The sequence below is a fragment of the Lates calcarifer genome, unplaced genomic scaffold, assembly GCF_001640805.2.
Source record: "Lates calcarifer isolate ASB-BC8 unplaced genomic scaffold, TLL_Latcal_v3 _unitig_482_quiver_1996, whole genome shotgun sequence".
NCBI lineage: Eukaryota > Metazoa > Chordata > Actinopteri > Centropomidae > Lates > Lates calcarifer.
In genome coordinates, this window is record NW_026117133.1 from 1 (window position 1) to 13,298 (window position 13,298).

Below are 13,298 nucleotides of genomic sequence, written 5' to 3' on the forward strand. Positions count from 1 at the left end.
TCAGGTTGAGCTTCCGATTGCGAAAAATGTTTCTATTCACTTTAATTATCATTAGTTTTATATGTACACAACCAAGCCCAGTACTTCTAACTGCTCATTTAAATTCTTGGCACACAAATGGAAATGGTGTGCTGTGGAAACATAAGCCTTTCATGATAACAACCACCACATCACATCTGTTCAATATGTAATCTTCCCTTTTTGTGTTTTTTTATCTTAAAAACTTACTTTTTAAAATATTTAGTAGATTTATCTGGATCTCCCAGGCCTCTACAATAACAATGCATAATCTCACAGATAATTAGATAACATGAAATAACTAGTGTAATTCTAATGTTTTTCACAGAGAACATTATGTCACCATGGTGAAGTGGATCAGCAAGACCAAAACATCTGTCAGGTGGTTGAACCGGGCCCAGAACATCTCCATCCTAACTGTGTGTGACACCACCACTGGAGCCTGCGTCACGGTGTGTGCCCGTGTGAATACGTGTGTGTGTGTGTGTGTGTGTGTGTGTGTGTGTGTGTGTGTGTGTGTGTGTATTTGCGTGCGTAAGAGAGAAGGATAAGTGTGTCCTTGGATTGTAAAAGAGCTGAAAAATTTAAAAATCATTTCATCTCGTTTGTGTTTTTTTCATTGAAAAATCTACTCTGGGTATTTATTGCTGGCTCACTAAATGCCTGGAAAAAGGAAATTGTTCCTTATTTGTGCGATGCAACATAACACTTCACATTGTTCACTTCTATAGAGCTTGATAAATATTAATGGACTGCTTTTTGCAAGGTTCATATATGATGAAGCCTGAGTTACAAGGTGGTGCTTTTGTCCAATGTTTGTTGCAATGTTTGCTTATTTTTTTTAACCTTTTCATTGGCACCAGTTATTCTACATCATTTTCCATCCAGGTGGTTTCTGTCTGCTCTGTTGTTGTGAATTGAAGAAGAGCTAATTAAGAATGGCAAAAATAACAGCACGTATTTGTCATGTTAGACAGAAAAGCACCCACACCTTGAGTACTTTTGTGAGCCACTCATTAACCTTCTCAGCACTTATGCAGACAAGCATCATCTGCATTGCACAGGCTCGGAAGCTTTTAAAATTCCAGTCGAGATGTAAAAGTTTATTCAAAAATACCAAGCACATAATGTACAAATCCAAGGAAATGTGTACGAGGTGACATAAGACATCTAAAAATGACTTCATTTCATGTAAGCCATGATGGATATAAGAATATTTCACAAATCAGAATCTATAGGAGTTTCAGTGAAATGATTGGACAGCACACTGTGTCATATGGTTATAGTGCTTTCTTTCTACGCAGTCTCTGCCATATGCTGCCAGAGTGGAGCTGTGTCTTGCTAGCTTGGAGACTCCACCCTCCACCCCTCTCAGTAACTATTGATTTGAATTGACTGTTTGCTAAGCCCCACCTCCCTCAGTTAGCACTGCTACACCTGTTAAGCTTCCTATTCTCATATTGCACATATACAGTTTACAATAATCAGATTTTACAATAAAATTTACAATAATCTGACCACTTGAAATTGACACTAATTTTTTAGTTTTTTTTTTTGAAAAATCAGCATTCACTCCAATTCATTATCCATGTGTTAGTTATGTAAATATGTTTTTTTCATATTGCAGTGTGGTGCTAGTCAGCTCTGGTATTAAAGCACTTTGAATACAACTAGAAATAAATTCATTTGTTCAAACCCCTGAACGGTTTGGATACTTACTATAGAACAACATACTTGGACCAGCAGTGAAGGTTATAGTTATTCTTAATTAGCTGCATTTTCAAGCAGAATGACAATTCACATTCAGAGAAGGATTTTAGGTTTTTGGGTTTGACCTTGCAGGCGTTGACTGTTGTCTGTTTCACTACTAATTATTTGGCTCTCAGAAAACTTTGGTGAAATCGCAGCACATCTGCTGGAGTCAAATCCTTCCATATTCTGCCCGTTTTTGGATGACACAGAGCAGTGTTAACCCTGGAGTTGAACTGTGGGACTCAACAGACTGCTCTCCAGTGCTGTGGTTCCCGATTTGGTGTGATTTGCACGAACAAACATGCCACCCAGCCAAGAGGCAGCTTAGCTCAGGCCTGGACACAGAGTCCAGAATCCCCTGCCAAAACTCTGGCTCCTGCTCATGCATATTGGTTTGAAATGAGGGCTCAGACCGGGAGTTGTGTCCCCTGTGGCGTGTTAAAATAAACAGCAAAATAAGGGGTCCATTATGTGACAGATGATTCTGTCTGGAAAACAATTCGCTGAAGTGTTGTTCCAAAATAAGTTTTACAAAATATGAAAAATATAACACTTGCCTTCCGCATGTATTGCAGACATTAAAAGAAAACTCATTTTGAAAAAGAATTTGATTATATTGCATCTATGATTCTGCCCTATTGTTCAGAATTTTAAAACCTCTGTGCACCAAGTAGCAGTAGAAAGCAGTAGCAAAAAAGAGAGGCTGTAAAAGATAAGAGGATGAATTTGGTAAATTAACACCAGTCTGACATTTTGTTCTGACATATTTTTCAGAGACATGAAGAAAGCTCTGAGCTCTGGCTTTCCAAGCAGGTAAAGTTCCCAGCATTCTCTTTGTCATTGTCTGTAGTCACGTGATTCAGTGCTGTAATTTTACATAATGTCATCTCATACTCAATATCTTTCAAGTTGTGTGACACAAAGGACAGTTTCACCAATTTTTCATCTTGTATTTACAAACTTCTCAGCACTCTCTGTATCTGGAAAGAAGGCTCTGTTCACCCCCGGAATCTAACATCTGATGATGCAAACGCAAGCTGAGCAGCAGCAAGAATGGCTCATGTCGGCCCTTTGACTCATTCCCTTCAGCAGATGATTTTCAGCCACTGAAACCAGGGAGCCTATTGGATTGAGAAACAAAGAACAGAGCCTTCTTTCACAGATACTGGGAATATGTAATTATTATAATTTGGGTGTAAATAACAGGTTGAATTTCAAAGAAGCGTTCACATTGATCAGTGTTTTCACTCAATTTTTTATAGCCCATGGTGTTTTCACTGTGAAAAGAATATTTAAGGAACCTTTTTTCTCATGATGGACTTCTGCAAAGCATGATTGCACAGTACAGTTTACTTATTTAATCATCAGCCTCTTTGTTGATGTCAGGAGAGCCGTGGACATACAATAACTATCTGACTGCTATCAAATAAAAGCTAGCAAGGCCAAAGGAGGATGCTATACCACCAGTTCCATTCAAATGTGGTGAAATAATTATCAGAACTATTATTTATCTGAGTTCAGAATGAAACACAGTCATTTTTGCTCTATTTATTATTATTATTATTATTATTATTATTTATTTTTGTGAGAGAGAGCAGTCTACTCTTAGCTTTAGCAGGTTTTATTTACTCAGAGGGTTTGGAAGCAAAGATCGAGGCAGAGGCGAGAAAGTTCCTGGCAGGGTTTGATCATACAGTATAGCCCTGTAGCTCTATATGTTTGTTTGTAGCCGTGACTAATTTAACCACTTCGTAATCTTGCAAAGCTGCCTGTCTTTGTTAAAGTGGTAATCTCTAAGATGCTTTACTGTCTGTGAGGTTGTGTCAGTGCAGAGAAGGCTCATCACATAAGACCTCAGAGATCTGCAGCACTTTAAATGGAAAAGCCAAAGGCTCTGGGTTAACTCTCTCCATCTGAACCAGAATTTGTTGGAGTTACTGAGTGGGATATTTATTCAGTTTCGGTTTCACAACTTTAAACTGTAAATGTGAACTATTCAGTTAAGCACTTCCTCAATACACAGTAGGAATATGTGCTTGTTAGGCAAGGATTATAATATCTGATGAGATCTAATTTTCTTTGTTTCTTACACTTTGCCAGAGATTGCTGCATACTAAAATTATACAGTATGCAGCCAGAAAGGCCTATGTTAGTTTTGATTATTAATTATGCAATAAATTTACATTAGCATTTTTATGTTGTTATTTTTTTATTATTAGCAAAATGTATCTTAAGTGTCTGAAGTAACTCATCATGCAGCAAAGTAACCCCTATCAGAGTTACATTATTATGTATTACGTTGTTGGGTTATTGCTATCAATGCATAGGGTGTAAAACACATGTGTTAATGTTGTACTTGGTCAAAGTAGAAAAAAATTTTCCATTAACATTTGAAGAAAGGTTCTTTTTTAATGTTTCCTTGCTGCAAGGGTTTTTCACCTCACACAATATCAACAAAATATGAATTTTGCTTTGTTGTGCCCAAACGTTTGCATACTGTACTTAAAGAGGCACCACAGCAAACTAGTACCGCGCTTGAATAAAGTTGGGTTCTAACAAGGAACAGATTGCTCTAAATATATGCAGAAATATCCAGTGTATGTGTCAAGCGCCTATTTCCCATCATGCAACTAATGGGATCTTTTTGTTAAATCCTACCTATGTACCTGCGAGTTTCAGGTAGTAGTATATGGTGCTATTTTCTCTCTGCTGGTCACGAGATCTAACCATTTCCCTTCCTAGAAAAGGGTTCACTCATTCAGTGTTACTTTAATCAATAGTACCCACGGTAGATTACCACTTTCAGGCTGGAAAAGTGGTTTGAATGTGGTTGACATCAACCTTTTGTGTAATGGAAACCACTGAAAACAGGATGCTTACAGTCATACTTCACACTTTTTTACAACAAATAAATATCTGACATGAAAAATGTAAATTTTGTCCTGTGTTTACATCTACATAAAGTTGATTCGTCTTTGCTTTTTGCAGAACCAAGAGCCGGTATTCTCCAAGGATGGCAACAGGTTCTTCCTGACTGTTCCGGTCAAACAAGGAGGACGTGGAGAGTTTCATCACATCGCCATGTTCACCACACAGGTGAGAGTCAAATTTCTAACCTGCTGTAGATACAGTGTACAGCCACGTTTGTCATTCACAAGGGATGTGGTTGCTTGTGTGTTGCCATGGCTTTAATAGAGCTGTTTTATTAAATGTGCAGTCAAGTGTATGCTCTCAAATAGTTTCCAAAAATTGAGAAAATTACTCACAGCAGCCCTTATTTGTGGAGCGGCTGTGGCTCAGGAGGTAGAGCAGTCGCCCACCAATAAGAAGGTCGGTGGTTCGATTCCAGTCCGCGTGCCGAAGTATCCTTGGGCAAGATACTGAATAGAACAAGTGCTGTATGAATGTGTGTGTGAATGGGGTGATTGTGATCTGTAATGTGAAGTGCTTTGACTAGAAAAGCGCTATATAAGTACAGTCCATTTATTTGTCATGCTGTTGTTGAACCTGTAATTGAAGTGTTGCCATAATCAAGAAACTCCTGGCACCTGATTTATAATACTTTCCTCCCACCCAATGTAGACATAAAAATCCAATAAATAGAGCTTGTTCTCATCAACACATATATTAAACCTTCCCACCTGCACACAAAGAAATCCACAAATTGTAAGCTGGACTTAAGTTCATGGTTGAAGGCAGGTTTGTTGAGCCTTGAATAGTGTCTTTGCTGTTTTTGCACATTTTCTTACATTTATGGGGAAACTTTCCCCAATATTAAAATACATGCAGCATCAGTTTTGGATTTTGAATAGATCACTGGCTGAGCTTGTGTACTATATAATGAATTTGTCAGATCTGATAAATGTGTCTATAATTAAAAGACGCCATATGAGGCAAATAATAATATACCAGCAAGCATTGTGCTACCACCCAAATGACTGAAATGAATGAAACCCAAATGAATGAAATTATTCATGTGAGATTTTTTGGATCTGTCATCTCTATGGTTAAGGTTTGGGTTGGTTAAAAGAACTACTTACTGAGGCTTGGTGGTTAGCGGTTGATTGTGGTCATGGTTTAAAAAAAAAAAAAAAAAAAAACAGCACTGACTGAGATGGCATGGGCAATTTGCTTCCTCGATAGTCAGCCAGGTTAACAAATGATCGTAAGTTACGTCATTTACCATTTATGAAATAGTGGTCTTTTTTGAAAATAAAACCAATTTTAATCACTGACTGTTCCAAATCAATACATATTAGTTTATTAATTTCAGAAACATATTTACTAGACACCGGGTTACTCAATTTAGAAGTTAAACAACATGATAATGAACAATGAACAAACAATAATGACTTTGTTTGAAATTGTAGGGCTTCTGCTCGTGCCTGACACTATTCAGTGATTGGCCAGACAAAATCCAAAGTATTAAGCATTGCAAACAATGTAGCACAGCGTTCAAGCTTCATTGGAGAACATACATTAGATCAGACTTAGCATGTTGTACACACACTCACTGAGTACTTTATACTAATTCCCTCAAAATAACCTCAATTCTTCGTGGCATGGATTCCAGACATTGGAAACACTCAGATGTCAGCTGCACGTTTGTGCTGCCAATCTCCTGTTCTACCACATCCCAAAGGTGTCCTATTGGCTTCAGATCTGGTGACTGGGATAACTGAACTCATTGTCATGTTCATGAAACCAGTTTGAGACGACTTTTGCTTTGCGACATGGAACACTATCATACTGCAAGTAGCCATAAGAAGATGGTAAACTGGCCTTAAAGGGATGAACTCTGTCAGCAACAATACTCAGATGGGCTGTGCTATTCAAACCATAACTAATTAGCATTGCGGGTTACAGATTATTTAAAGAAAACATTCCCCACAAAATTACACCACCACCAGCCTGGACTATTAACGCAAGGTAAGTTGGGTCCATGGATTCATGCTCTTGACACCAAATTCTGACCCTGCTATCTGCATGCCTCATTGGAACTCAAGATTCGTCAGACCAGGGTACGTGTTTCAAGTCTTCAGTGGTCTAGTCTTGGTGAGCCTGTGCCCACTATCACCTTAGATTTCCGTTCTTGGCTGACAGGGGTGGAACCCAGCATAATCTTCTGCTGCTGTTGTCCATCTGCCTCATGGTTTGACATGTTATACATTCTGACATGCCCAAGAAGAGTTAACCCTTACATACTGTTCCTGTCAAATTTTTCCTAAAGTGATCCACAATATCCAAATTTTTTTTTTACAATTTTATATTGTTGTATAGGTGCTACAAATTTTTGTACATCGAGGCTGGCTTCTGGGTCAAATTTGACCCATATCTATTGAGATGGATTTTAGATACACCAGTGTGGGTCAGATCAAGGAAGATGGTGGTTTTGGGGAATCTTGAAACTGTGAAACTGTACATGCCATGTCTTTGTGTATTTTTTATGGGACAGTTGTGAGAGTTCAAGGGGGCCCGTGACACTGTCACAGCAAAGATCATATTGGTGCACATAAGGAGCAGAGGTTCTGAGCTAACTGAGATTAAAACAGAGCTCAAAAGAGAGGTTGGTGGGGCGGGGGGTCATAAGATTATAACATAGATGTATTATAAAGCTACCTGAGTGCCATAACCTCAGTGACTTGAAGTTATGGCAGCAAGACTTACCGTGCAAGAGGCACTTGATCTTGATATGATAATTGCAAACTAGTCTGTGCATTCAAAGCAGTGGTAGGAAACCTTATGTGTGTGGGACTTGCACATGTGTTTACCTCATTTGCAGCAAGATGTCCTTGTTTCACTTGTCCTTTTTTTTGCAGAGCAAAGTTGGTTTTCCTTCTCCTCTGTCCCCTTATGTTGGCTTTTTTTGTAACTTGTTGATCAGGGCCAGGCTCAGATCACTGCTCTGCCCTTGCCAGTGCTGCTGAAGCTGCTGTGAGGGGAAGGTGGTGTTGCTTTTGCATGCAGGCAGTCACATGGGCCTTTCCAGGCTCCTCCAGGAAGAACCTCACACCTCAAACTAGCCTGGGAATGCACAGACTAGTTTGTAATAAGCAATTATTCATGTTTTGTGTTCTAAGTGTTAATTAATGTTGAGTTAATACTGCTAATTATAGATGGTAGTTATCAGGACTTTTTTTTAAATAATATAGCAGTGAGAATAGTGTTGGACGGTTGTACTGCTTATACATGCCAGTTCCAGAATGCTCTTGGCATTTTCACTTTTAAAATATATATATTCAAATCATTATGGCTGTTATGTTTTCATGTCTTGGGTAAAACAGGACCTGATATTGTGTGATAGAGGATGTTTTTCTCCAAAAACGAGTGTTGTAAAACCTAACCTCTCTGAAACATTATTTAAGGATTAATCTTCCATTTATTGCTGTCAGATTTGTTTATTTGTTTGTTTATACATTCTAAATAGATCTGTAGTTCAAATTTTGGTTCAGGGACTTATTATGAGGTCATTTTTGGCCTAGGTCAAAATTGACTCGGACTACTGTGACGGTATAAAATATGAACAGTATGTAAGGGTTAAAGCAAGGACAACTGGACTTGGTTGTAGATACCTGAAGAGGTTTTGCTCATCCAAGAGACTTCTGTAGTTCAGTTCTTCAGAACAGAAGTCCAGTTGCCTTTGATACAACATTGGATAACCATGACTTGGATGACTGAGAATCTCCACAGACATTCTGACATGCTTTTCTGAAAATCCCAGCCCGACCGGCGCTAACGATCATCTGCATGAATTTACGCACTGCAGTGGATAATTTCACAAATACAGCTGTTCCCAATTAAGCACTAAGTGAGTGGATCTAACAGCTAAAACAAAGTCCGATACATTTTTTTCTTTGTCAAACAGGCTGTAGCCTTCAACATGTACTTGTAATGTTATCAAATAAACACGAAACAGGTTACCCCAATCTCTCCACAGTCGACATGGATTTTACATACGCATCCCTTATCTATGTGATGGAAGTGATTGTGTGTTATTCATCGTACCTAATGTCAGTGCATCTGCTAGTAACACCTGCTCAGATGAGACAGATGTCGAGATACCACAACAAACTACAGTACATTTTCTGACAGTTACACTGCACATCCCTGCCTTCTGCATTGTTTGTTAGTATATTTTTAATCACTTGAATTTTTACTGATAATTCATCACTGAGTGACATCCCTAGTCACAGCCATTGCTGACCCATCCATTCAGCATGAGCGCCCTACAGGTTTTGTGGCTGTGTATGAATGTCACAGTACTTTTGTGCAGTACAATGCTTTTGCTTTTGACAGATAATAGCAACAATTCAAGTCCCACCCAATTGCCATAGCAACTCTCTATGGACCAAATTTGCCTGGGCAACAAGGTTTATTTAAGTAAATTGTGTCACTATAGCAAACAATGCTTGCTTTGCTATGCTAGCAGCCTGATAAAAATGCTCTGTTTCATCATCAGACAACCTCAGAGGAGGAACCAGAAACTAATTAAATGAGAAAGTGGAGGGAGGCATAGAGGGAGAGAGTTAGCAGCGCAGGGAGACCACCTGTTAGCACCACCAGCGTGTCTACACAGAAAGTGCATAAGCTATGTATTTCACGCTCCTATTTTCATCAGTCCAGGTTGCATAGTAACGTGCATTTTACTCATGTTATACACCAATAAACCTGACCAAGAGCATATTTATACACCCCCCCATGTAGACACAGAGCATCAGAGCACTGTAGCCGCTGCTGCAGCTCTGCTAATGTGCTGCTCCTCTGTAGACACAGTGTTACACTATGTTACAGTAGCTCCTCCAGTGCTTCCCACGACTGGCAGTACTGCAAGCAGTGTTAGCCAACATGTGCTGTGTCAAGGTCCGTTCGCTCCTCAGAGAGCGTTGGTATGAGCAGGACTCTTGGCTGCATAAGTCTCTCACTAGAGATGCAACTTTTAGATATTTAGAAGATATATCCTGTCTGTGTTGTTAGCTTGTCAGGATGTGAGCTGTGTACTTTGTTATTCTTCTGTTAATTTTTCTGCCAGTTTTCCCAAGCTGACTGTTGTCTATTTCTGCATCTGCCTGCCTTCTGTCTGCACTTGGGTCCCTTCTATTACTCCTTCCAGACCTTCTGACAATATACAGAAACCGTACACATAATTTAAGTCATTATACATAAATAGACCTAAGCCTTTGATCAAATAACCAATGCTGTTGTTGATAAAAACTGTCTCAAATACACAACATACAGCTGAGACCTGCACATAAAGGAGCAAAAGAGATTTATTTGATGGAGCTTACTTACATTGTAATAAACAATCCATCCTCATGTTTTTTTGTTTCTCTCAGTTCAGAGCTGATCAGAATGAAGTCCGCCATCTGACATCAGGAAACTGGGAGGTGACCAAGATCATTGCCTATGATGAGAACACTGACAACCTGTAAGTTCAACCTGCTTAAGACACAACATTTCTTATAAAGTGCAGCACATTTTCTATTAAATCTAAAACTCTAACTAAGAAAACAAAGTCTTGTTGATGTTTGATTTATTTAATTTAGCATGCCAGTTTAGCCTGATTGTTTTTCTGTTCTTTTGACAGTTATTTTCTCAGCACAGAAGGTTCACCACGAAGACGGCAACTGTTCAGGTTTCTTTCGCACTTAGTTATTATACAGCAATAAGTGTTGACAGCTGTTGTGCTACAGTGTTTCCAATATGCAGTCAAATACTATTTTAATTTAATTAAATTACTTATTGACATTTGTCATAATTTATCTTACCATCTTTGCAAATCCCTCACAAAACATTCTTAATAAACTGCTATTCATATTATGTCTGTTCTGTTTGTTTATGAAAACAACCACATTATTAAAAGTAAATACAGTATACACATAATGGTTTATTTGTTAATGATTATCAGAAATTAATTCTATAGTGGTGTAATCATGCTATAGCCATTATGCTGTATAATCAATATTTACTTCATAGTGATAATTTTTTTTTTTTTTACAATGTTGATTGTTACATTAAATTAAATAGCTTTAACCTGTGTCAGGCTGTGACAACATACTTTTGTTTTTGTTTTTTTTACCATAATTTATTTTCTTCTCTCCTCAGTGTTAAAACTGTGGGTCTGTTCCCACGACGGTGTTTAACATGCGAGCTAAATAAAGCTCACTGCCTGTATTTTGATGCTGACATCAGCCCCACAAACCAGCACATCATCCTCCACTGTAAAGGTAGGCCATCTGCTGTCCAACTTTAAGGCTCTTCCAGTATCTGTTGTTAAATTCCCAGTCAAATGGTGTCTTCAGCTTCCATAATGTGACATATTTCCAAGTGAAATGGAGTAATAGGGTAGGATATAATTATAAGAATGATTTTTATAGAATTGCTCAAGGATTTTGCTGATTTGGTGTGATTTAGAAAACTATAACAATTTAGTGCGGGAGACCAGCCGCCATACAATGGTAGACAATGGTCCGCCACCACAAACACTGTCCTCACCCGAGTAAAAATTTATATATTAGACCTTACTTTTTGTAAAGTTTGAGAAAAGTTGTTTTTTTTGTTTTGTCCCCCCCCCCCCCCATTTGAGACACAAACCCATGTTTGTGCTCTGTTTGCTGTTAACAACCAACAAGCTAACAGAGTGATATGCAGCTTTTTATGATGCAAGGGGATAGCAAGTCAGCCTACATCACTTATGGACAAATATGTCCTATTCATTCCGCCATTAGAAATATGTTAACATTTTACAGGAAGAGTAAGGAGTATTTCTCATATGATTTCTGCCCTTGAAATAGCCTGTGTGATAATGGGGCACTGCTAACTCTGTAAAGGGAAAGGTTTAAAACTCTTTTGAGTAATCATCTTTTCTAATTTGGACTAATGTAATTCCAATATGACTGTACTGTAGTTGTTTACCATACTGTATTGTATTGTCTCTCAGTTTGTGGAGTAAAAGAATATGAATTCCAAATTTGTGACACTTATGTGACACAAAGTCTAAGTCACTCAGGTTTTCTTCATGAGATCCATTAAGATAATACAATGTGCTAATCTGAACATATTGAAGTGCACTGTGCTTAAATAACCTCAACTTTTAATTATATGACAAGACAGCTGCAGATAATAGCAGGTAACAGTTTCAAATCCACCCTTTGGAACTGAGATGTTTTTTTTTTTTTTTTGATTTTCCTAATTAAGTCAGCCATTTTCTTCCAAGCAAACATCATCTGGCAGATGTCAGGCTTTGCCCATTATAATCTGTCACCCTCCATCTATTCAGTGTTAAATTTATCTCTCATCAGTTCCAAATGAGAGGCATAAAATGAAAACAATTAGACACTCTATTGTGTATGATTAGTTTTAGCATTATTAGGTAGCTTATTTAATAGAGGGTAACTTTTCACATTGTTTGTGATTTCAATTTATTTTTAGCAGATGAGATCACTTAATGCTCAGAAGCATTTGGGGCCTTGGCGAGGTGATTTATCGGGCAATAATACTATCCCCTTTCCCAAAAGCAATAAAAATAATGGTGAGAGGTTATTGTCTTCTGAGGGCCAAGTTCATGTAACCCTGACAAGCTTGTCCTGACACCTGTTTTCATCAAGAGTCTACACAAGCCTTTTAATTCCACTCATGAAATTCTTCAAATTGATTTTGTGTTTTCAAGCAGGTACATGCACATAATGAAACCATTTCATTGTGTGACACAAGAAAGTGAAGGTCAAAGCTAATACAACCTATCCAACAAAAGATGAAAGTAAGAACTGCAGTTTGTGTTTTAGCGCAAAAACAGTTGAGCAGGAGGAATGTGATTGTCGAGCAGTTCTGCAGCTACCAAGGGAGTGATTCATCTGTAACTGAAGCTATTAGGAAGGCATTGCGAGTGATCTATAACCCCTAATTGATACAGGAATGTTTGGGAAGGTGACAAGCAAAATTGAGGAAACAAGGTGGCAGCCTACACTTCACTTTTGTTTAACTGCTGTAGAGGAGCTATCTGTCACACATTGTTTTGATTTGAACGACAGCATAGATTTCACTTGCTAATTGGTAAATGTATGTGCACACAGCATATATACTTAAATCCTTCGATTGGAATTATACAAAAACAAGCTAGAGTTTGAATTACTTACAAGCCTTTCTTTTTTTTTTCCTTTCTTTTAGGTCCTGGAGCACCTACTGTGATCTTACACAGCCTCAACAATTCAAGTAAGGATTCTATTTAGTCTTGTGGGGAAGATGGGGTATGTGATGACCATCTTAATCACTGTCTACAGGGTGGCCTAGTTTTTAACAAGAAAAATCTGTTCTCCTGCAGAGTCACCGGTCAAGATAATAAGCAGGAAGAGAAAAATCATTCTGTTATTTTGCATTTACTGTAATGTCCAGCAAAACATGCTGGCAGTAGCAAATTTAATCTTTGCACAATCAAGTTTATCATGAGAGATTCAACATAATCACTTCTTATGTATATTTATTATATTTATTCATACATCCTATCTTTATGAAATGACAGTATATCCTTTTTC

The 13,298-nt window shown here is 38.1% G+C and overlaps 1 protein-coding gene across 1 annotated transcript; it reads left to right on the forward strand.

Moving 5' to 3' along the window:
- Window positions 1-351: 351 nt before the first annotated feature.
- On the forward strand, window positions 352-12,978 carry LOC108902534 (inactive dipeptidyl peptidase 10-like; the record flags this gene model as incomplete). Its single annotated transcript, XM_018704444.1, has 7 exons — window positions 352-470; window positions 2,545-2,583; window positions 4,759-4,866; window positions 10,104-10,195; window positions 10,355-10,402; window positions 10,873-10,994; window positions 12,934-12,978. Coding segments are annotated over exons 1-7 (562 nt in total), but the record flags the coding sequence as incomplete, so codon positions are not given.
- Between the last annotated feature and the right edge of the window lie 320 nt (window positions 12,979-13,298).